Raw genomic sequence first — 25,455 nt, 5'->3', positions numbered from 1 at the left:
GGGGAGAGTGGCCGAGTGCTTGTCCTGTCATGGGTGCTGGGGGTGCACCCCTGGGTGCCCCCTGCCCCTCCACCATGCCATCCTTCACTCAGCTCTGCCTCTCCTTCTGCAGCCAGCAATGCCAGCATTTTGCGTTTTTGGTTTTTTTTTTTTTTTTTTAGCTTATCTAGTGGTGGCCGAGCCCCATGGAACCGAAACACAGGAATATGATATTGGCCTGTGGATCAGATAATGGTTATCATAGTTGAGAACCCTCCTTTAAAAGGATATTTACCTAACAAGATGGTGTACCCAAAGTTACTCAAAACTTAATTTTTGAATATATTTATTTAAAAACCTCACTTTTGGAAAAAAACCCGTCCCCCAGTTTCAATAAAAATTTCCATAACTGAAAAATAAATATTTTTTCAACAGCTGTGTTGGAATAGTGCCTTCTTTCCCCCCTCGTTTCAAAGTATATCTGTCATAAAGAAACTTGTGACAAGTTTCAGAATTTTCTTGCTTACTTATAATTTTAACAAACTTCTTTCCTCCCACGGTTTTATTGATTCAAGTGAGAAGAAGATGGCACGATACAGCTTAAAAGAAATGCAAATCGACAGAAATAATTATCACTTAGGTTTATATCTCCTGCTCTGCATTACCAGTTTTCAGCTCCCTACTGTAATGATAATCTAAAAATAATACATAATATTCTGCTATGCTGATTCACTGGGTTAGAAACCTCCTAGGAGGACATGGATACCAGTCTTCCTATTTTGTAGAAGTGAAAATGAAGCAGGGAGGGGTAGAGCACCTTGTTCATTCAACAGGCCCCAAAACAAGGGCAAAATCCATGTATTAGGCCAATGCTGCTGCCACTGCCTGGCTTTGTGGGATGTCTGCAGCTCTTCCTGGTGCCAATACAAAGCCACTCACCCACGGCCTTACCCTGGTGATGGATCTAGACCCAAACATTATGTAATCTGTGCATGAGCAACCCATCAGCAAGGTTTAGCTAAATCTTTGCCTCCTTTGTGAGAGAGAGAGTGCTAGGAGAGAGCAAAGAGAAATTACCAACCATTTGTGTCACGTTGGAGTCCTTGGGACTTTAAGAAGGAACAAAAGGCTGCCTCACCTCAGCACGTAAATGCTGAATTATAAACATGCTCAAGCATAGAAAGCTGAGGATGAAGAGGGTCCTTTATAAGAGCCCAGGAACAGGAGCTGGTCTTGTAGACTGCACCAACTGTGCTGTAAAGGACCTGAAAGCTGTTGGGTGAATTAAGGATGGAGCATGTTCCAGTCCTGTTCTGAACACCCCAAAGGGCTGCTTTGTTGTGAACGCTGAATGTCTTTGCTGTTGCGGCTTTCCATCTGACACTTCATGTTATGTCAGAGCAGGCTTTTTTGTGTGTTTAATATATTGGTGACTATGTGTTTTAATGAAGGTGCCCTGTATTCCAGAGCTAGCAAATGCACGATGTGTTGCTGCGGTCGCCAAGATAAGTAGTAATTTTTAAATAAACAGCAGTATAAACAGTTACATAAAACTCATGTAAATTGCTGGCACATAATTTTAGACTGGCTTAAGTTATGTAACTTACTTGTGGCCAAGTTTTTTTTTTTTTCTGCTTTTTTTTTTAATATTCGATTGAATTGAATATTCAATTCACACATTTTAAAATAAAGGGAGAAGTTGCTTTTCACCTGTTTCTTTTCCACTCACAATCTTTGTGTTATACTGAGCATTCCTTTAACAGCTTATCAGAGAGATGGACAGATAAAGGGCAAAGGGAAGACACAATACACCTCCTGACCCTGTTGTAGATTCATTCAGGAAAACACCTTCTCCTGAGTCAAGTAAATAGGCTGAGCCGCAGTAGAATTTGTTTCTTGTCTTGACATTTGTTTTTCCTTGAACTTAAATCACTGAGCTGCTGAGTGCGTTAATTAGACTGAGGGACAGGAGTTCTGCTGCTGCTTGTTGGGGTCTGCAGAGTAGTGTATGGAGCTGGAATTCTGGATTTTATTCCTGCATTTGCCACTGACTTGCTGAGTGACCTTGGGCAGTGCACTCTGCCACTCCAGCTTTTAAGGCAGGCTTGAGCAGCAAAGGTTCTGTCTCCTTCCCCTCCTCCCATGTCCAGGGGCCTGGTGCTGATGGTGCTCTTACCTTGTGTTTCCAAGAGCCTCCAAACAAATAATTGTGATATTTATTAGCCTCCTTTGAAACAGAAAACTGACAGAGAGCCCCACCAGAAACCACACAATCATTTTCTGCTTGCTGATCTTGACAAAAAAAAAATAAATTTACTCTCGTAGTGTCTTAGCAGCTGGATTTAAGGACATTAAACACTGTCATTCATATGAACAAAATCGGGATGAAAGACCCTGAACAAATACTTATCAAAAAAGTGAAGAGACTGAACACCAGTGAAAAGCAGGAATCTGTTGGTGTAGGGTGTCACCAGCTCTGATGGAGAACATTGTTTGCAATATTTGGTCAGCTCCTCCTTGCTGTTTTCAACTGTTCTTTCCAGCCTGATTTAAGAAAGGAACCCAGTATTTTCAGATTTTCAGTTCAGGCTCTGTTCATGCACTTCTCATGTTTGGAAAGCCTCCAAGAAATGATAGGAGAAAGACAAGTCATACCAGCTGTAGGGACTACTGACAGCATAATGCTTCCATTAGGAAAAAACAAATGTTTGGCACTGAGCAGTTTGTGCAAACACAGAAGTTAAAACACAGTCATGGCTGGGACTTAGATTTCTAGGTAGAGCTTAAATGAAAAGCTGAGCTGCAAACTGCTCTCAATACTAGTGTTCATTATTTTGGATCTTATCTATCATTTCAGTTATTTCTGTAGAGTTATACAAGGCTCTTTGTACTGGGTTAGTAGAAGCATCAGTAAAGCTGAAGAGGAATGAAGAAAGATTCAAACAAACAGCTCTGTGCCCACCTGAGGCAAAAAATGCACTGCTGTGGTGTGGTGAGAAAGAGCTGCAGGGAGGTTTAAGGGACTCTCAGCAGAACAAGACAGAACAGTGCAAGACAGAGTACCAAAATAAGCATCTCTAGACTATTCCTAGAGAGCACATCTCCATTTGGAACTTCCATGGCTATAAATCTTCACAATGCTTATTTCAGAGATTTTTTTTTAATAATCAAATACTTTATTTGCAGTAAATCTTCTTCCCAACAGCTCTGGGCTCCTTTGCATTTTATGCCTGCTAATAATAACCAATGATGTTTAAGAACCTTTCTTGTGGCCCTGTTTCTGGATGTTCCTTTGACCCAGGCCAGAATACTCTATTTTATGTCTTGACATTTACAGGAACCATTATGACAGCAGGCTGGGTGCCAAAGACACATCTTTGCTTAATCATGGTTTCACTAGTTCATCTTAAAGCAAATCTGCATTATATAAATGATTTATAAGATACTATTTTTACTGAATTTTAATAAAATTCTCACCAAGGGAATATTAAAAAAATAAAAATCTTTTTTCTCAAGTATTTGATTAGTGTTTTCTAAATCCCAGCAATTCTTTATCTGTTTGCAATAAGGCCAGCTATTCCAGTACAAGAAGGAAACTTTTTCCTCTGTTAGTGAAAATGACATTTCTTACTAACATTTTATAAATAGCTAAGAAAAAGTGCCATCTGGGTGCATATTCAGCCTTCCAATGTGGGGCAGTGGTTAGAAAGCTACAATGGATTATAACAGCCAAGATTTGTTTCTCAGCCCTGAAATGACAAACATATCCCACTGTGGCCGTGGAAAGAAAAGTGAGAGAAAGCATGTGTTAGAACTGAGAGAGGGGACTGGAGAATAAATGGGGTTCTCATGCAGAGGCTTCACATCCTAGAAAAGCTTGGCTTGGATTCTGCAAGCTTCCCCTCCCAGTGGGAATGTTGGTCTCCTGTGATCTGTGCAGCCAGAGCTGGGGGAATCTCCTGCACATAAGGACTGATCACACGGGGCAGGCTCAGCTTCATCCCAAAACATGACATTAAAATCTAATTAATAATAAGCAGCTGGGAAAAGGCACATAAAAAAGTCATCTATCACAATGTAGGGGGCAAAGCAGAGCACTGCAGAGTGTGGGGAACAAAGGAAGGAAATACTCAGAGGCTAATTCAATTAATATGTTTAATGGGATTCCACTCCTTGTCCCCTAGCTCTCCTGTGATATAAAGAGGCACTTTGCTGCATAGATGTTGGGTAACCGTATATAAGGCTTCTATTTCTTTATAAACTAATCCCTACATTAACTTAAAGAGCTTTCACCTTCCCTAGGAATGCAGAGAGGTGTTGCAGGCAAAACAGCCTTGATTTGGGGAGCTTTTACTTAATTTAATTTATTGCCAATTGACACAAATTTCTAATAATTCATTCAAAGTGAGAAAAGAGTGAATATAATTTAAAAAATCTAAGCGGACACCTTCCCACCATCTTTCCTAGACTGAACTTAATCCACTTATCCTTCCACTTTCCTACTGTCAGCTTCCCTTCTCTCTGCTGCAGCTTTCACACAGTGCTGGGTTTTCCATCACACTGAGACATAGCCAGGCCAGCTGTGAGCAGCACACGGCCTCTCCTGACCTCATCCCACTCCTTCAGCTGCCCCTGGCTGCTGGAACCTGTCATCCATGCCCATCACTGTGCTCAGGAGTGAGCCAAGAGGGTGCTCAGGTGTGAACTGACTGAGCTCAGGTATGGGTTAAGAGGGAGCTCCTGGGTGAACCAGCTGTGTGTTCAGTAGTAAATTAACTGGGTGCTCAGGCACAAATTGATGGGGTGCTCATGCCTGGACTAACTGGGCACTCATACATGGGAGCAGGAAACCATGCAGTTTATGCTCAATACACAAGGTAGGAGCTTGCAGCAGATCCCAAGGCCTGATTCCTAATTTACAGACATGCATCAGTTTTGGGGGTCAGATCTGATTACTAGAACATGATCAGGCTTTGGCTGGGGAGGCAAATAAGACCCAGACCTTTTATGCTTGTCAATGCTCCAGGAAAGTCCATGATGAGCCAGAGAAGACTTAGGATGAAGCTTTGAGCAGGGAAACTTTGCCATAAACTCTTGAAGGCATTCTGGTTTTGTTTAAGTCTTCAGTGAGTCTTCATTCCCAAACCCATTAATCAAAATATCTGCTAAATCATGGACCTCCTTCAAGACAGAAGCTGAAGGTCGTGAGTCCCAGTCCTGCCACTGACTACAAGGAATTCAACTTTTCTGTGCTTTACCTATGAACTGTAACAGCCACATGCAAACAATTTAAAGAAACACAAAACTTGTTAATTTTAGTCAGTCAAAGCAAATATAAAAGGCAAAGCAGTGTTTACAATTCAACAACATCATGATACAAGCATTTTTCCTTAGAAACCAAGGCAGACAAAAGTAGAGCCTGTATGTCTGGGTTTTCTCAGAGCTATTCATCCTGAGCTGCTGTTCAAAATTCTTATAAAACACAAAGCAGGGGGAAAGAATGATTCAGCTGAGTAACTGGTGTTTGATTAGCTACATAGTTAATTACACCATCACTTAATATGTGATTCATGTTCAAAGGTAGTTTTAAATATGTAACAAACTTAAATAATAGAAAGTCTTAAATTTTATGCTAAGTCCAGCACATACTACAGACATTGACAGGAGCTAGAAATAGAAAGGTTTGTTTTAAATTTACACATTTCTGCACTGGCTAGGCATAAAAATAGAAGTCAAATTGCACAGTCCTGTTAGCTACCAAAATGTAACGTGCAAATAAAGTGCCCGGGAGACCTAATAAAATGCCATAAATGAACTACTGTAAAAAATATCAGACCACACCTATTCAGCAGGATAAATTCAAATTTCTTACAAAGAAATGTATTCTCTTTTCTTTTTATGGAGTAAGAACTGTTTTGAGAAAAGAAAGAATGAGTTTCAAAATATACAAAGAAACTTTGAATAATAAGTGGAAAGCGTCTCAAGACCAAGTGTAGAATGCTGCTCAATTCCAGTATGGACTGGACCAGAATCAAGCAGTGACACAGCATCTACTTTAGAGAGACAGAGGTATTATTATTAAAGCACTTTGTTTTCATAAGATTCACTTCTACAAGCATTCATTTCCATAATCAGTGTTCTTCTAGACATCAAAGAAAGCACAGGGTTGCTGCTTTCCACTCTGACACTGCTGTGTGAGAAGATAGCTGCCACCAAAGTGGAGAAAGATATCTATATATATATATAGATATGGATATAGATATATGGAGAGATAGAGATACAGCAATATATTTGTATAATCAGGTCTTTGAGGATCACTGCAGAGAGCCTGCTATGGAACAAATCCAAACTTTGTCAAACATGGAAGGCCAACTTTTGATAAACATATCAAATACATAATCAAAAAATGTGGTATCTGTTTTTTGTATGTGTTCATGGGGACAAGCAGAAGCCCACACAAAATGATGAGATTATATGGTTGTGAAAGGATTACCCCCAAGAATAAAACATGCAGAATCACACAAAATTTATAGATCACACCTGTAAAGCCTTGGAGGCTTTTCACACTGAAATCTTCAATGTAAATTTTCCATCGACCTGGAGAGGAGCTAGCTGAGAATCCAGCTGAGAATCCCAGATCCAGGTTTCTTTTGAGCTCCAGGGCAGGTCCCAAAAGGCCCAGGCTCTTCATTCCTGAGCACAGGTGCTGACCCCGAGTGTGAAGGCAGCTCCCCCCATCCTTTAGCTGAGACTCCCAATGACAACAGCAAATTGTACTGGTCTGCTCTGGACTGGAACTGACCCATTTCATGCAGCCATGTGACAGCAACATCCTGGGGCGACTGCAAATCCAGATAGGACTAAAACAGTGACTCAAAAACAATTAAAATTATTCTCATTAAAAAAAAAAACAAAACAAAAACCCTCTGAAATGGACCACAAAGTGCTTTAGAAGAAAGGAGGCAGGGAACAAACTTTTCTCAAAATTTAAGCAAAACGTAACTCCTTCTTTCCTGATATAAGGCAACCTGTTTTGTTTTATTTTGTGTTTTAAAGAACGACACTGACTGGAAATAAAAATCTTCTCTCCATCGAAAAGCAGTCCTGTAAGGTACCTGGGTAGTCCTGATAAACATGAAATACTCTGCTAAAATACCAAACAAAACAAAAAGGTAACAAGGGCTAAAGTGGCCTAGACAGATGAGCATCACTATCTGGCAGAGAAGATTAGCTTTGTTTGCTACATCAAACATGTCTTTTTTCCTCTCTCTTCAGACATAAATAGTTCCAGGCTCTAAAATAAATTAGCTCAACTTGGGTTATACAAGCTGTTTCATTTTTTTTCTTCAAAAGGGAATGTAGATGTTTGTTTAAAAATTGTAAATAAAATATAAACAGAGAGTTTTCATTGCACGGTGAGCCTTTCTGGTAGGCAGTGATCAGCACTATGTCCATTTTTCTTTCTTATCCTATATTTTGGGATCACAGCATTATTATGACTACTTCTGATGGGAAATGGATGAAAAAAACCCAGGCAGTAAGAGGCCGTTTGTCTGTACGTATTCACTGTAAAAGCAAAATGATAACCAGGTTTAAAATTCACAGAAAAATAAGGGCAATGAAATTACTTAACATTACTTTTAATTTTTTTCTTTGAAAAAACCTGCTTTTTTTATGTGCATGTGTTGTGTGGAACCTGTGAACCCTAGAAGGGCTGATTAGTGAAAGATAACAGTCCTTGGGATCCCAGCAAGCACTTGCTGCTCATCTCTAGAGGGATGTTCCTGGAAGCTGAATGCTGTTCTGTCTGAATTAAGCTGCTGTGGGGTATTTTTCATTGATGGTGGTTGCAGAGGTTCAGCTCTGGGATAACAAAACATCCTGCAGTGCCAGTGTGGTGGTGTAAACAAAAGTCTCTCCCTGGTTTCAAACTGTGACAAGTTGTTTTGGATGTCAAAGTGGAACATTCTGATTGTGTTTTCGAAGATGTAAAGCTAAAGCAGGTCCTAAGTACTTCCATGGTGGGATGTGAAGTTTGACTCTAGAGTACAATTAGCCAAGGGCAGGGGTTTTTTTCTCAGTGTTACAGTGATGCTTCACATCCTTCCTAAAACTGGCTGGGGTGAGGTGTCTCTGGGTTTGAGTCTTTTCTCTAGCATGGAGCAGATTATTACTTTTATTATTGATTTATGTCATGCCTGTCTGCTTCCAGCCTCAAAACACTTTACTAAGTTACAATATACTTAGGAATCATTTCATGTCAGCCACCACCACGCTGCAGCCTTCTCCAGAGGGAAACTGAAGGGAGCCATTAGGATGGTGCCTGCAACATTAAACAACAATCCAGGAGAGGAAGTAAAGAATACTCTGGCTCCTTAAAGCAATGGCTGAACAGAATGCAGCCACTGAGCTGCCATCCAGCTGGGACACCAAAGTCAATACCCATTCACCGTGTGTGGTTAAAATTAAATCTCCTAATGAAGTGAGATGGTTTTAGTGGTTAGAGAGTGAGTGCAAAGTATTATTCTCCTGTATGATTATTTGTAAGTTATACAGCCAGCAAGGGAAAAGATCACACACAGGAAAAACAGCAGAGAGTTAGATAATGTTCCAAGTCCAGTTTCTAAAAGACGTTTGGGCAAATAAAGCTGTGGAAAAAGTATATTTAATTAAAAAAATAAAACAAAAAAAAGTTAAAAAAAAAGAAATAAGAAAGATGATGCGGGAAAAATTGAATGGGCATTTTTTCACTGTTTTTAGGGAACTGAACTAAACCAAATAGAATTGGTGTCAGTTTTTATTCCCTATAGTTCAGGTCCAGAGAAAAGAAAATTATTAGTTTCTGTTAATGGGCAGGTATTCCCTAAACACAGTTGCAAATGCCCCTGAATTTTAATTTTCTTAGAAAAAGAAATGGTAAAGTATTGAAAAAAAACCCACTTTAACAGCTTTTTTTTTTTTTTTTTTTTTTTTTCCTTCCTGAATTAGCAAAATGCTTCAATGGTTTTCTGGACAGGAGGTTCATATATCTGACTAAAAACATCCTCACACTTTGTCACCAAGCTTTCCTTTCAGAGCTAGTAATTGCTAGCTGGTTCTAATCATTCTTGCAAGTGATCATTTGAAAGGTTCATTTTATGACCCCTCAAAGTAGCACAAAGAATCTCACTCCATAATGTAATAAACAATTCTACAACCAGTGCTTAATTAATTCCTGACAGTCACCAAAAGGACCTATTAATGATCTTTCTTTTTATCTAACCATAAATATGTAAGTTGCCTGGGACAAAGGATTTAAAAAGAATATTCTGGCAAGACCAACTGTCAAGTTGATAAAGCACAAAATGATCACGAGTGAGGGTAATTCAAAATACAGGGCAGTGCTACCTGGTCTGATCAGAAAGTTAGGTCAGGTTGGATTAAATTTCTCTGAATGCTGTGTTTATCAAAAACAGGACACCACTCACATGGTACAAACCAGGCTCAACCCAAATGAGTACCCAAGAGAAAAGTACTGCAACCTTCACAAAATTATTTTTAAAAATTAGCTCTGTTAGGGAATTTGCTTTCCTGTGAAAATACCAAGAACCATTATAATTAGAGGGGGGGCAGTGTTTCAGGGTTATTTAAAATACAACTATTGTGAAGAACAGTCTGACATTTTCTAGAGAACTTTGGTGTTTTAGGAACCCAAGTATTGTTTTCACAAGTAAATCAGGCAGTGGGAAGCTCTTAAATGAAATTTAGTTTCCTGGCAACACAACCCATTGCCGAAAATTAGATTTAGGCTTCTAAAGGGCTTTGATGTTTTTGAAAATCAAACTTCCTGCAGCACTGCAAAGCTGACTAGGTGTAATACTGTAATCTGCCTTCTACTGAGGCTATCAGGGCACTATCACTTTGATGGCCTCAGTGGTGTCTGGAAGGTTGGCTTTTGTTTTTTTTTGTTTTTTTTTTTTTTTCATAGGATGTGAAAAAATTATTTTGCTGGGCATGGCCAGTGATGAGTGGAATCTATGACCAGAATCAGAGAAGGAAAGAAAGAGAGAATGTGCCTTTTCCACAGTAAGCTCCTGTAGTGCTTTGGGAGCTTGTGCTGGTGCCAGTGGGGGCTGTGCATTCATGTCCCACCTTTGGGAGGGCTCCAGGAGCTGCTGGACCCTCGAGGGATGGGATCTTTCTGAACCTCTCCTGTTGAAACCATCCCTGGGACACCCAGCCACGGAAACACAAAACAGACTCCCCACCACACAGCCAGGATGGTTCTGGCTGGGAGTATGGAAATTTTAGGTTTAGGCACCTCTGAAAGGAGTCTGCAATGATTAATACAAAGAAACAAACACAGCAAGAAGCATGAAGGGACAAACTGGGGGAAATAACTAAGAGGATTTTCAGGCTCCCACTCCTTGACTCCCCTGGGCAGGGCCAAGGAGGTTTCAGACCCCCAGTCCCTGACCTGTGGGAGGATTCATGCTCCCACTGGAAGCTGGAGGCTGTGGATTGCTGTGCTTAACACTGAAGAACTTACTGTTCCAAAGATTGTCGAAAACCTGAAAGTTCCTATAAACAGGACGTTTTTAAAATTTTCATTTTTGTTCTAATCTTCAATAAAACTTGCTTTTTTTCCTTAATGTAGGAATTTCCTGTGGAACAGAAATTCTGTTTTAAAACCATCTCTATTCAACAGCGCTATTCAGATGGAAGCACTTTCTTATTCATTCCACTTTGCAACTAACTGGTGCCACCCCAAATGTATCACTCTTCCAAGAATGATGTGGCAGCCCTGGAATAGCTAATTAATTGGGCTGTATGATGCCTGTGCCAGAAGTTTCAGCTTCCAGAGGCATTCCTTTAAGGAATGGTGGTGTGGGCAAGGATTTTACAAGGATACACATGGTTTCAGGAGCCCACAGGCACCAAAAGTTAGTTTGTGTTTTGTAACTGCTCATCTCAACCCAGTCATTGAGCCGATGTCTTAACCACAGTGAGTCAAGCAAACTTCTTCAAAGCACTCATGGAGAAAGCTTTTAGTTAATTTATTTTTCTTCTTCTTCTTTTTTTTTCAATAAAAATTTTGTCCTTGTGTAATCTTTCAAGAAAATTCCACTTCCATGTCTGTTTACTGGGAAGACAAACATTTAAACACTACTTGCATCATAATATAATCTCTTGTAGATAAATACCTCTGCCACATACCCCCTCAAATTTTTGTACATTGTTAAGGGGAATGAAAGATGTCTAAATCCAGTACCTTTATACTTGGTCACCACAGCTGAGTTGACACTGAGGGGCTCTTGGAAGGTGACAGTGAGTGATGTACTGCTCGTTACCATGAGACAGACATTGGTTGGCGCCTCGGGGGCTCCTGGGAGAGAAGAGAAAACATCAGCTCTTCAGCACAACAAATCCTATTCAAACAATGTTCCTGACTCTTCAAAGAACCCACTGAAAATCACCCTGCAATTGTGAGCTTTGGGTTGTAGGTGTTTGTGTTTTCTGCCTTTTGAGCATTTTAATTAGTGCCCCTGCTAAAAATATCCTGCAGACACCATTTGTTTCTATCGTGGTTTTTGGCTCCTTTTTTGGTTAAAAATATCTTCCTGCATATATGTAACCCAATAAAACAGATCCATGCTAATTATGTCAATGAAAAGCCCCTATAAATCTCTTGGGGTGGATAGGAGGAGAGAGAAAGGACAAAACCACAAAGAGCTAATGAAACCTTGATGCTTTCACTAACAAACTCAAATTTATCAGGAACAGAGAAACATTTTTATGTTATTGGGATTCAAAAGTTGCAAATTCCGCAATTGTTTTGGTGTAATAATTCCAAAGTACTGTTGTCAATTGAGGCCTAACATTTTTGTTTAAAAAAAGAACAGGGGAAAAAAAAAGCTTAATTTGCAGAATATCAATCAGTCTCAATTCAGAAATCAAACACAAAATGTCATGACTTACTGCTGGGATTGATTTAAAAAAATCAGTATATTAACTTTCACTGCTTCAGTATTTTCTGTACATAGTATTTAAGAGAAGGAGCCCTACCTCTGTCTTGTAGAAATAACCTTAGCCTACAATGAATTTGAGAAAATTATTTGTGAGTACATTTATATAAAAATGGTTGAAAAAATATTCATGACAATGATTGTATTTCATTACGTATGTTACAGCTAAAAGATCCACGTGTCTAGAAACAATTCAGGCCTGTTTACTCCTTCATTTGATCCCAAATTCTGATTTAATTTGGATGCAGACTCACTTGTATAATTGTTTAAAGTGACTCAATTTGTGGCTGTGGTGATGAAATGGATACCAAAATTAAGATTAGTGCTTACCAAAATTAAGGTTAAATTTTCACAGTACTTATGTGCAAAATGAAATTTCACTCCATGATCAAATATTCAGAACAATCTCATTCCAAAATAGTAAGCTCTTTTGAAAAATAATCAAATTATAACAGAGAAAAGGCCAATGTCCTCATCCCTCTTCCTGCCCATTTGTATGTCGTTTTATAGCATCCTGTTCTAAATTCTGAACATGTTAAATGAGATCCAGGAGTAAATGTGAAGAGAGATAAGCAGGACAGAATCATTACACCCTGAATGAAGAGTTAGGATGTTGGATGTCTTATTAATTTTATGCAGCCTAAGGAGCCATGTGCTTGTTGCTCTCAGATATTTGGTCCCTTATTGCTCTAACACCCATTTCCTTCTCCCTCTTGGAGAGGTCATTTCACCTTTGTGCCTCAGTTTCCCCAGCCCAACCTGCTCCTGCTCCACAGCAGTGCTGTGAGGATCAGCATCTTTGGAGAGGGTTCTCAGCTGCAGATTCCTGCCTGGAATTTTGCTGTTTCCCAGTACTTGATGATGTTTGGTTTTTGCCTTTTTTCCTTTTATATGTTCTCTGTATTCTTCACACATATATTTGGAGCTCTGTAGCCTATTGTATTAGTATCTAGCTTTCCCAGTGCTTTTCCACAGCCTTTCCTTAAGCAGAAAACAAAATCCAGAGCTCCAAGCCCCGGGAGGTGCAGGGCCCCAGTGCTGTCTCAGTTCTTCCTGGGAACCAAGGTTGAGAGCAACTCTTTGAGATACATGTCATGGACAGAGCACAGCTGATGCCAAGGGGGTGACTCCAGAGAAGGTGCTTGACCTGGGGAGGGATTACATCACCACTTGTCCTCCTAATTGGTGTTTTTTATCCATTATGCTAATTTATCCTAAAACCTATAAAAATGTACTCATCCCTGTAGGGGTGGGCTTTTGTGGACATCTTTCCTTAACTACCCCTGAATGCCTTTGAAAAAAAAGACCCTCTTTTATATCACTCCTGGCTAAAATGACCTTGAGTTTCATTTCCAGGTTGAGGAAAAGGCAGCATACTCACGGGCATGCTCGTAGCCATCCTTCATGCGCTGGTAGAGCCTGGCCCTCCACTCCCAGCCCTTGAGCTGCTTCTCCCTCTCGGCGCTCTCCGTGCCCAGCCCTTCACTCCCTGCTTGTGCAGATAATTCCATCACTCTCTGCTGGGCCTCCTGCACCAGCGTGCTCAGGTGCACAGACCTGCTCTCCACGCTCTCAACTGCCAGGAAGAGAGGGAAATAGGAAGCGCTTGGCAAAATTTTGGCCACGCTCAAAACACGTTATGGGACAAATTAGATTGGAAAGGACCTTCTCTAGACCAATCATCTTCAAAACAGGCTCAGACAAGAGGTCAGATCGAGTTACTGAAGGCACTATCCACTCTGCTCTTGAAAACTTTCCGGGATGGATGGAGATTGTTCCACTAACTCACTGTCCTTATAGCGAAAAAGGCATTTGTTTTATGCAGCCTGAACCCCTCATTTTAATTTTTGCTTCTGTCTCACATAACAGTATGACAGCCAGAGTTTAGCAGAGTCTAAGAATAACTCTACTGATGTGAAAAGTGCCCTGGGATCTTTACAGCCACAGGAGAGCAAAGAATTACTCAACACCTCTGACATCCAAAGGGTTGTTTATGAAGAATGTTTGTCTCTAAGACTTCGCTTTCAGAAGCTGGCTTGAAGCCATCCTTCTTAAGTTTGATCATTCTTCATATGGACATCAGGGACATATGGTCAGGCTCCCTGGAACCTGCTGGTATCCTCAGAACTGTTGTTTACTGGGAGGCCAGAGGTGATAGGGTTTCCTGGATCCATGCCCACAATAAACATGCAACACATCTGATAGCACAACAGGACTGAGGAAGGAGATTTTATGTGCCAGAGCTTCAGGTGGTTGAGAATTGGCACCCATTCAAGTTCTCACTAAGGATCTGGCTCTATCTGTTTAATCAAGGTTCAGATCCACATTTGTCGAGTCTTGGAAACGTGTCTAATCGGCCAGTGGGAATTTTAATCTTATTTTTATTTGGGTTCACATGAACAAGCCAAGCCATGAATATATGATGAATAATAGCAACTGAAAAGATAACACTTTGTCTTCTCCCCAACTAAATTAATATTTTAAATGCTGTACTCTCTGATCTTAGTTACTTTGTTTTTAAAAGATGTTGGGTTCCTGTTGAAATTTATACAATCTGAGTTCCATGTGGAGATGAAGATCGTAGTTTTACTTTCTATTGCTTTATCTGCTGCTGTTCCAGGCAGAAATCCAGGTGATACAGATGGAAGCTATCTGTCCTCCAGACCCTCTTTTCTACAGAGTTAGGTTAGAGGCTATAATAAGTTTTCAGCTGGATCACTACAGCTAATATATGCAGTGGAAAAGCAAAAGTTTTCTGTGAAGGAAGCTTTTTGTGTGCACTTGGAATGAGGAATTCTTCTATTTCGCCTTCTCCCAGCTCTGTGCATCTGTCTTGTACACTTCTAATCACATTCAGAGATGCTGTGTCCAGTCCCAAAACTGGGTGAGTCAAGATTCTACCCTCCCATTCAGCCTGTGGAAGTCTTGCTCAATTGTCCACCTTAGAGAAATGAAAATGTTCCTGCTGGGTGCTGGATCATGTTCCTGCAGCCCTGAGATAATACAAACAGCATTTAATTTGAACGGGGTTGGTTGAGTACATAAAGCAGAGCAGAAAGTCTGGAGAAAATAGAAAGTGACTGCCATCAGTTCCACAAGAGTGAAGCCATGCACAAAGATGCTGTGAACCTTTGTTTTGAGGGCTGAAAATAACTTTTTGCATTTCACTGTCAAATAGCCACTGCAAAGCCTTCAGGTAAGAAACCCAAACAAAATGATCGTTTGCTTTTACTGAGAATGTTTTATCCATTATTTCAATCAGAGAAACTAAAAATCAAGATAAGTGAAATGGAAATTTGGTGGGTATATTTTGAAATGGAAATGAGGTGGTTATATATTCATATTCTCTGTGTTCATAGGCATGTTTGCATTAATTACAGGAAATGAATACTAATTTATGATTACCCCTGCTCGCCATCAGACTGCATTTATTTACAGATGAGGTCAATGAAAAATTAGTTTAGTCTTTTTTACTGCTGTTTAGAACACTCAAGACTGTGTTTTCCTCTAGATTTGTCATGGTTAATGAATGTTGCTTCAGCAGTCAATCATGTACTCTAAATGCTGTCACACTTTTTTTTAAAGCCTCAGTCATGAACCATGACAGAAAAATAAACAAATAAATATAAAACTAAAAAACTCTTTTCACTGAGCAGCTACACTATGCAAAAATCTCCAGGGAAGGTTAAAGGAGGCCAGAATAAATGATAATATAAGTGCTGTGGATATAGAAAAGCAATAAAGGTGTACCAACACTGAGGGTCTGGCAAAAAAACTCAACATGCACATGCACACACACTCTCCAGTGAAAAAACTGGCAATGTTAGTAGCCTCAAGGTGCAATTTCCTGGAGCACTGAGATTGACATGCCAGCACTAAATGTTGTTAATTTAACTAACTTCAAATTAATGGCAGAGTCTGCAGTGGCCGAACCCCTCAAACACAGTCTCATTATAGCCTTGCTAAATATAGGCATTGACAGTTTAAAACAAATTCTCTTACATCAGGGTATTTTTAGACGCACGTAAGGCGTTAGAGTTTGTGTCATGGTATATGGTTGATTAATTGGGTTGGTAAGTCACCCTCCAACCCACAAACTGGGCATAAAAAGGCCCATGAAAGAATACAAAGAAGTTTTATAACTACAATATGTAGTTATAAGCAATATTGGTATTCCAGTAAAGTGAGAAGGTCTGTTTTGTGTTTAGGTTTTCTCTGGTTCTGTAGAACTTTGAAATTCTCATTTAAGTGGGATTTTAGGCCATTTGAAGACCAGTAGTGAGGGAACTGTGAGGAATGGAAGTGATAGATTTCAATACAACTGGCTTCCTGAAGGCAGCACAGCCCAAATCAAAAGAATAATCAAAATATAGCCAAGACTAGACAACCCATCATCCTTTCATTGTTGATTACAAACTCTACATATCAGACCATAATCTTTGAATCACTGAGTTCCCATATTTTTAAATAGTTTTTTCTCAAAATTGCTATTAACCCAGCTGCCCCAGTGTTAATCACATTACCAGCTTCAGCCTGATTCATTAATTGGTGTATCTGTGAGAGAGAGCAAAAAAGATCTGCTGAGCACATATTCAACGAGCAGATATTGCTGCAAATATCCTCCAGCACTCTTGTTATTATCATCCTTATGAAAACAACAGGCAATTTTTGTGTGTTGTGTAATTGATTTTCACTCACAACAGCAGAATCGACCTCGTACGAGCAATTATCTAAGTCAATTTGTGTTCTCTACTTACAGTGTGGGCTTTCCTTTGCCCCAACGTGCAGAAGGGTCCTGGCAATGGGGATGTTGTTTGTCAAAATGGCAATATCCAAAGGAGTGAGTCCCTCGCTGTTTGGGGTGTTCAGGTCCAGTTCCTCCAGTGTGTATTGATAAAGAAGAATCTGAACAGCATCCAGGTCCTGCTGCTCTACAGCCTCAAACATAGCTTCATTGCACTGAAAATTCTGTGTGTCAATAAAGACAGAAATTCAGTAAAACTTTTCATATGTTGGTGCTTTAAAAATAGAGAAAATCTGTGTTTTGTGAGATTGCTCCTCAAAATAAAATATTGCTCCTCCAGCCCAACTTAGGCTCAGATTAAAGGATGGCAAATGTTTGCAGCAGAATTGAGCTTGGTCTACCCCTGGAGTGCTTGAAATTGCTTCAGGTCTGTGGGAAGATTCAAGTGAGATTCAAACCCATATGAAATAAGCACATTTTTATTTAGAATCTGTCCTGTAATCAAACTGCATGAGCAACATTATGTTTGCAGTGTGAAACTAGATGATACATTACAATTTTGGCAGAGCCTTGGACTGCTGGGTTTTTCAAACTCAAAATTTCAAGTAGAAAACTACAATCTGATGATGCAAATCCAAATCAAACAAACAGCTCTGCAGAAAAAACCTTCCCAGTGTCAGTGTGACCCAGTGTGTTCATTCTCAGTTATTTCTAGGTGCCTGTATTATTGCATTTAAGTTACAACTAGAAAAAAACTTTAAAATCTGTAGGCCTTAAAAACAGAAGTAGAAAAGGGACAGAAGAAATGGACTGTCCCGTGTGCTTGTCTGAGCAGCAGAGAGCACAGGCAGCCAAACCTGAGAACTTCTATGGCACCAGCTCTCAGGCAGGGAGAACCACTGAACCTTTTCCTTACCAATGTCAAGGAGATAAAAGAATGGCACTATACAAAGGCCCCCGTTGTTTCCTAATTGGGCTGGGAGAAGCAGGTGCAGGAGAGTAGCAGGGTTTGCAGGTTTCTTTTATGAGAACATCCTTCTGGAGCCTGCAGTAACGACGAGGTATTTGCCAAGATTCTCTAAATCCTCTCCCAGTGTCCCATTGCCATAATTACCTGATAGGGTTTTTCCCTCTTTGGAATGAATTAGCAGGAGCAAGAGGCCCAGCAAGGCAAGGAGGGCTCAGAGCACCGATTCAGATACACAGTGCAAACCAGCTCCCTGTGTCCCCAAACCACAGGGAGGGAGCACTGAGAAAATTCTCATCACAGAATGCACTCTTTATTCTATGAAATAAATATTGAACTGAAACCATCTTCTACTGCCATTAGAAGTTAGCACTTCAACCACACTAAAACTTAATTTTCTTTTCTAAATATCGATTTATCAGTAGTTTTACTGGGCATATCTGTGTCCAAGTTTGCTCTCAGTTAAACAACATTGACCTGCTGGACCATCTTTTGTCTCCTTGTAAAATACATGGACTAAGGGTTTCCAAGCAGTTCTGGAAGCTGCAGTCCCCAGCTCCACCTTGGAATTTCATCAGTTCTATGGGGGCTTTTTTTCAGTGTGCTTGAAGTTAAAAGTGTTTTCTGAAATTTTCAGAAGACGGGGATCTTCTGGTCTACACTTTGCATGTGAAATATTGCCACCACACTAAGAAAGGTAATGTTACCTAAAAGTTTTAGTTCGGACCCCATCTGTGCTGAATATTGGGAATCAGCAGAACAAGAGGATAAATGTACAGCAGGTGCCCTGTACCCCAAACTGCCAATGTAAAAAATGAGATGTTAAGATGACAGTCTAAGGGTGAGATGAGCTATGCAGCAATAAAGCAAATCTGGGACAATAGTTCTGACTTGGGAATCTACCTTGTAGACACTGAAGTTCAGAACAGCTCATGCTGGAGAAATACTTTTTCTGTAGGTTTCCATGCACAATAAAAGATACAACTTAAACATCAGTTCTGATCATGGGGCTCTGTCATATTCTTGGGTTTGGACTCTTCTCCAGATGATAAGATTCAGGTTTAATTTTATATTCAAATACTTAGACCACACTCCACGGTTAGTATAAGATAAAAAAATCTCAGAAAAAGGGGCAGTTGAATGGCAAGCAGCTCTATTTGTCATTCATTTTTAATGCTTCTGTTCAAGACAAAAACTGTTTGTAAGCACATACACTGTCATTAGGCAGAGTGAATGTCCAGATTATTCCAGAAAAGAAGACAGCACATATTTATCTTATTATAAGACAAAACTTTAAAAATGTCAGAAATTTTTACTGCAATGCAGGAATATTTCTTATCATTCTAGCAGCTTCTCACATCTGCTGTCTTGCTTATGTAACACCTTTATAATCTTGATATCAGAGATCTTATGCTTATTTTGGTGTTTTGCCCGTACCCTGAAGGGATGAATTGCTCTTGCTATAAAATTAAAATAATTTTAAGTAATTATAATTACAAAATATTTTAATTATTTGTATGATTCTGATACTTCTGTATGTCTTCAGCTCCACTCAACAGTGATATTAATTTAACAGCTGTATGTCACTGTATTGTGCACTCAAAATTAACAGGCAGAGAGCACTGATGTTTGAAGTACAGAGGAAAAACAAAGCTGTGCTCTTCACTCTATGAGACTTCATTATTGCGATGCAGAAATGTGAACTGATAGACTTTTTCATGGAAATTATTAGAAATATAAAATCAGAAAATCACAGAATGGTTTTAAATGGAATAATTTCTTAAAGATCAACGTGTGCCAACATCCTGCCACAGACAGGGGCACCTTCCACTAGAAATACATTCACCAGTTCTTCTGTATCAGCATTCTGAACAGCACTGATTTCGTCACTGTTAACGTCCATTTCAAATTCTTTTTCTACTGTTATTGGAACTTTCTCTACAGTGTTGTTTATGGCAATACGGGATAATTATGCTTCAGAATCATCTGCATTTTGATCCAATCAGAAAATAAGCAAAGCATATTACTCTTGCAACTGATCACAGCTATGAAAAACAATTTATTTAGCAGTGAGTTAATCAAGAGCATATTACAAAGGGAACTGCTTGAAGGAAATTGAATGACTGCATTGGTCTGCATTTCTTTTAGTTAAGTTCATATTTGGAAACAGTATGGGAGCAGAACAAAAAGGTGAAGCTGATGATATTAATGAGTGAAAGGCCGTGGTGCTCACTCAGGATAAGAAGGTAGTTATTTTATATTTTCCCTTCTGTGGTGATACCTAGAGAGGCTGATCTGGAACAGAGACTAGTCAGTTAAAGGAATGAAATGGGTATTTATTGAAAGGCCTTAAAAGGATCCACCTTGGGCAGTGCAAGAGCCTGGCCAGGGCTACACCCAGAAGGGATTCAAGATGGATCCTGGTCAGGAGTCTTTACACTTTTATGAGTTTTGGTTCATCTCCACACTGGGGTTAATTATCCAACCACAGCCCCAGGCTGTGAAGTCTCAGCTCCCTGGCTTGCCCCCTTCCATTCCACGTTGTTTATGGGTTTTGGGTACCAGGTATCCTTGATGCTCTAGCTGGGAAGGGATTGTTTTGTCACTGCCCTGTGAAGAGAATTTCCTGACACCTAACATGAAGTTTCAGAGTGACACACCAAGCAGCAGAGAGCCTGACAAATATAAAAGCTAAAACTTAAGGTATCAGTGGCACTGCGTACACACATGGTTTTTCCTTCATTAAAAAAACAGAATAAGTAATTCTCTTTTAATTGGCTTTACATATGTGCACAAAAGTTAAATGAGTTAGCATTTGTAGAGTGTTACTCTAAGCGCTCAGTATCATTATTTGGCTTTCATTTCAGTTTTGTAAGAAACTGAAATCTTGTACTACATCTCAGAAGTTTCTTCCATTATATAAACCAAAAATGCACTATTACATGATAATAAAAGAGAGATGGCTAACTTCATTATTATAACTGAAATTAAGCCAAATTATGGCTGACAAAAGCATCTGGTCCTTTAAAAAATACACACACACACACACACACACACATGCACCCCTTAACAGATTTTACCTGCCTGTCAGATTGCTGTAGAATTGTTTTAAAAACTTTGATTTAAACTGGGGCTTTTTGATTCAGTTATGACGATTTAGACCTGCTGGTGTGCCTTTGAAAATGCGTTTTTTGACTTTTGCTTGCCAAATGAAATACCTGAAGTATTTGTGAAATTTTGGCCCTAAGTAAGCTGCTGAGCATAATCTAAGCACATGTTTAAGTTAAATTTGTCATAAACATTCTTGCCAACTGACCTGTTGGCAAGAACATTTTACCAAAAGGGAAAAAATAAAAGCAAATTTCTACTTCTTCATTTCATTAGAAATCTGATTGAAAAAGCTGCACTGATTTAAATGAGAAACAGAGTGTGATTATTATAAGCTACTTCATCCAATCCAAACAATTACAAGACCAAATTTTTGCAAATATTAGGTTTTCCAAATGGGCAATTCGGACACAGGCAATAGGCTGAAATACATTGGCAAGTCTTGTAACTTCAAAGAGTGTAAAATCATGGCAGCTGTGATGTGGCCTTTCTGACTGGTCATGTGTGCATCCCTCATGCATAGCAGAGCACATCAAACTCTGCTAGGCAGTCAAAAAACATCCTGGAGAGGCAGCAAAGTATCCACTACATCTTCACCCATGCTGGTGAGCTGCCCCATTTGGAAGTCTGCCTCCACCCCAGCTCTCCAAGTCCAGAAAAACATTCTACACACCTGACCAACTTTTCCCTGACTATTTGCTTTCACACAGAAGACAGAAATATATTTGAAAATGACATAGTTTGCTGTAAAAAGCCTATCACATTCCATGTAGAAGACTCTCTAATACTGCAGAGTTTTTCAGATATCTGCAGCCTAGGGATAAGAAATCCAAACAGGTATAAGGAGTAATATCTTTAGACCCAAGTGCTGTATTTTAGTCCAGCTGGTATTGTCACAAACACCAACAAGAACCACCATTTACCTTTACTAGATAGTTTTATTCTGCTCTGAAAGGACAAAAGCATTAAATTCAAAGAAAAACTGAATCACATTTGAAAGTGATTGGGTGAAGTTTAGGAGCAGTTTTTACATTGCTTTTTCCTTGACTCAGTCCTGTAGCCTCTAATCATTAGCTGGACAGCTGTGCTATGTGATTAATTTATTTAGGTGTTACTGTGATGCACAAATGTATATACTGAAAAGAACTACAGTATTGCTTTGCAGTAAGTAATAACCATGTTCCAGTAAGTGATTCAGTGCCAGAGTGTTTAGAAATGCAATCTTATGTAGCTTAATTAAAATGAAGTGCCCCTTTCAAGCTATTTGCTCTAAGTTTGACTGAAAAAGTCCACTATGTACTACTGGAGTTGGAAAAAGTGGTAAAGTAGTTTCTGAAAAGACTTGTTTTGATAAACATGGATTCAAGAATAAAACTATTTTGGGACATTGCTATGTCTGCAGCAAGACAACAATTTACTGAATGGAAAGTGTTGCACAGCAAGAGAGAGTGGAAAGAAAACTCTTCACTAGCCAAAGCTGAAAGAAAAAAAATTCTAACAAATGTTGTTCACTTGTCTGGAGACATGATATTACTCCTTGACTTAGCTCAGTGGCACAGAAACTCAATGATCAGAAAATACGTGAGCTAGCAACTTGGCCTGGAATAATTTTACCCCTTCATTAATGGTTTTCTTGCTCTTTATATCTAGGGAAAACTGGGGAAAGAAGAAGCAGAATGGATAGAATGGGATCCAAAGGCCTCTCGAGTTAAGTGGGAGTCTATTCACTGCCTGATGTGGACACCAGCTCAGCCCCCAGACTGGTGATACCTGCAGGTTACTCTGCTGGTGTTTGTCAGTGACAAAAGCTGTGACAGTGCCATGACAGTGCAGTGGAGTTAGCCCAGGTACATCTGTGTCCCATTAAATCCCCATCCACACAACTTGAAATCCAGTCTCCTGATGATGATGACTGATGGAATAGGCACTCCCACTGCTGACAGATCCCGAGTGAGAAGGGACAGAGCTGAGGATGTAAGTTATTGGCTCAGGGTCAGCAGAGGACTTGGCCCCAGCAGCAGTGCCCTGCTCCTCCTTTGGCTCAGCTCGTTGGCAATTTCTCTTCTTATTAGTGAAGTATGACAGAAGAGCCCATGTTGGAAGTTGAAGAATATGTCTGTTTTTTCCTACATAGGAAAAAGTGGGGTTTATTCTGTTTTGGCAATATTAACAAACAGGTTCATCATTTCATCATCCTCCAGCAGATAGAAAAGAATCTGTTCTACACTGAATTTACACTGGGCTCTTATTTCAGAGAAAAAGTCCATTCCCCAAGATATGCACACTGGGAGCTCTGTAACTTCACCAGAACTGGCAGCAGCAGGAGCTCTTGTGAGGGTTAATTCCAGCAGCTGTTTCTATATTTTACTGTGCTGGTACCGGAATGTTTGTCTGGAACTTGGTTGGGGTACCCAGGCCAGACTCCTTCACATGTGATCTCTTTCTTCCATAGTTTTATCTCCTGACCATCATCACAGTCTGGGAATAGCCTGGTATTTATCTGTCATGTCTAAAAGTTCCATTTCCTCTATTGTTTGGAAAAATGGGGACTTCTATTGAAGCCATCTTCACTTTTCTCAAAATACTTTTTATTCTTTTCTTGTAAGAGAAAACATTTGCATCTATAGACTCAACTCACGTTTTGTCACTTGGTTTGTAAGTACTTGGTTTGGTAAGTACTAATCACAACCTTACTCCTAAAACAAAGCATCATCACTCATCTTTACCCTTTAAGAAGGTCAAACTCTGTTTTGACAAAGGATCATAAATGGCACGGCTGGGAAGAACGCGCGGCGCTCGTCGGGGAACAAAGCCAGATGATGAGAATGGTGCAGATTAAAAGCCAGCTGACTAAGGACACTAGCAGGGGAGGGGGCTGGCAGTGGGATAGGGATGGGGCAATTACCATGGAGGCCTTGCGGAGGCTGAGGCGGTCGGGGCGGGCTCGGAAATAAGCTTCATCAAACGAGGTGTGGCTGCCCTTGAGCTTCTCCGACAGGTTCCGGTAGAGCCGCTTGGCAGCGCTGGGCGACGAGGGCATGCTGTGCTTCTTGCTCTGCAGCAGGCTTAAGTTAGGCATTTGCTGGGTCATTCTCAGCCAGGGCTTTCTAGAGGGAAGAGAGCAGCCATTTAGTGAGGTTTTGCTACACCAACACCATTGATCAGGAGTGTTTTATAGAAACCATTTATCAGAAGTGTGTCACTGAAACAAACAGTGCAAGGCTACTGGGCTAAAATCACTGTCACACACAGTGCAAGGCTCCTGGGCTAGAATCACTGTCACACACAGTGCAAGGCTACTGGGCTAGAATCACTGTCACACACAGTGCAAGGCTACTGGGCTAGAATCACTGTCACACAGTGCAAGGCTACTGGGCTAAAATCACTGTCACACACAGTGCAAGGCTACTGGGCTAAAATCACTTTTACACACAGTGCAAGGCTCCTGGGCTAAAATCACTGTCACACACAGTGCAAGGCTACTGGGCTAAAATCACTGTCACACACAGTGCAAGGCTCCTGGGCTAAAATCACTGTCACACAGTGCAAGGCTACTGGGCTAAAATCACTGTCACACAGTGCAAGGCTACTGGGCTAAAATCACTGTCACACAGTGCAAGGCTACTGGGCTAAAATCACTGTCACACACAGTGCAAGGCTACTGGGCTAAAATCACTGTCACACAGTGCAAGGCTACTGGGCTAGAATCACTGTCACACACAGTGCAAGGCTACTGGGCTAAAATCACTGTCACATACAGTTTCTGGACACCCAGAGGCATGTTTGGGGCTTTTCCAATGGCAAATTGCTCTTTATGGAAGTAGACCCATGGATATCTATGGAGACAGAGAATTAAAGATGGAAAATTAAAGCAGACCACCCCAGAATTGTGGGAAAGGGATTTGTAGAGAATTCTCAGGGCCTGATAGAAGGCTGACACAGTATGTACCTGTATGCATCTGTTTGCATCTGCAAACTTGGAGATAAGAAATGCTGACTTAGAAATGCCATGGAATGGGACAGATATCTGTTATAGGACAGAAAAACATTTCAAAGGATGGCCTTGCAAATAAGACTAGATACTTTGGAGAAATAGAACTATGAAAGATGCACTGTAATATGCATCACACAAGGGGTGATTTTATGGGCTTTAAAGCATTTGACAGCATGATGTGACAAAAGCTGATAGGCCAAGAAATGCTTACAGGGTATTGTAATTAGGAAATAGTTGGCCTCTGATTGCGATGGCATAAATTATAACATCTGTATTGTCTCACCCTTCATATGAGACTGAAAATGGAATAAAAGTTTTCGAAAATGCCTCTCAGTTGCCCCCTCTCTGGGTCAGAAAAGGGCAAAATCCAACACAGAACTATTTGCTGATTTGTATGAGGAGGAGGGGTTTCAATTAATGATGGAAACAATGTTTTTGCAGAGTGAGTTCTGGTAGTAAAGGTGTTGGAAAAAATTACACCCCAAATTAAATGTTGCTGTGAACAGTTTCATTCTGAGTAGCTTTTTCCCCGTTGAGTTGGCAGGCACTGGATGTGTCTATATGTTGTATTACTTTATTTGTGAATTGTATTACTTGTCTTACTTTAAAATTACTCTTTGCCCTGTCCATTTAGAGCACAAACCCTTCCAAGAGGGAC

The 25,455-nt window shown here is 40.1% G+C and overlaps 1 protein-coding gene across 1 annotated transcript in view; it reads right to left on the bottom strand.

The window, feature by feature from the left end:
• Positions 1 to 23,941, bottom strand: part of ANKFN1 (ankyrin repeat and fibronectin type III domain containing 1) — a 57,807-nt gene extending 33,866 nt beyond the window's left edge. Inside the window, exons 1-4 of the mRNA XM_062506390.1 lie at positions 23,709 to 23,941; positions 16,742 to 16,952; positions 13,366 to 13,560; positions 11,231 to 11,344 (exon numbers count right to left, since the gene is read on the bottom strand). Coding sequence (XP_062362374.1) covers positions 11,231 to 11,344; positions 13,366 to 13,560; positions 16,742 to 16,952; positions 23,709 to 23,894 — 706 coding nt within the window. The 5' untranslated portion in view covers positions 23,895 to 23,941. The remainder of the gene's footprint in view (positions 1 to 11,230; positions 11,345 to 13,365; positions 13,561 to 16,741; positions 16,953 to 23,708) is intronic.
• Between the last annotated feature and the right edge of the window lie 1,514 nt (positions 23,942 to 25,455).

Source organism: Cinclus cinclus, chromosome 20 (assembly GCF_963662255.1).
Source record: "Cinclus cinclus chromosome 20, bCinCin1.1, whole genome shotgun sequence".
Lineage (NCBI taxonomy): Eukaryota > Metazoa > Chordata > Aves > Passeriformes > Cinclidae > Cinclus > Cinclus cinclus.
The sequence above is the reverse complement of the archived record's forward strand: the minus strand, read 5'-3'. Positions and strand labels throughout refer to the sequence as shown.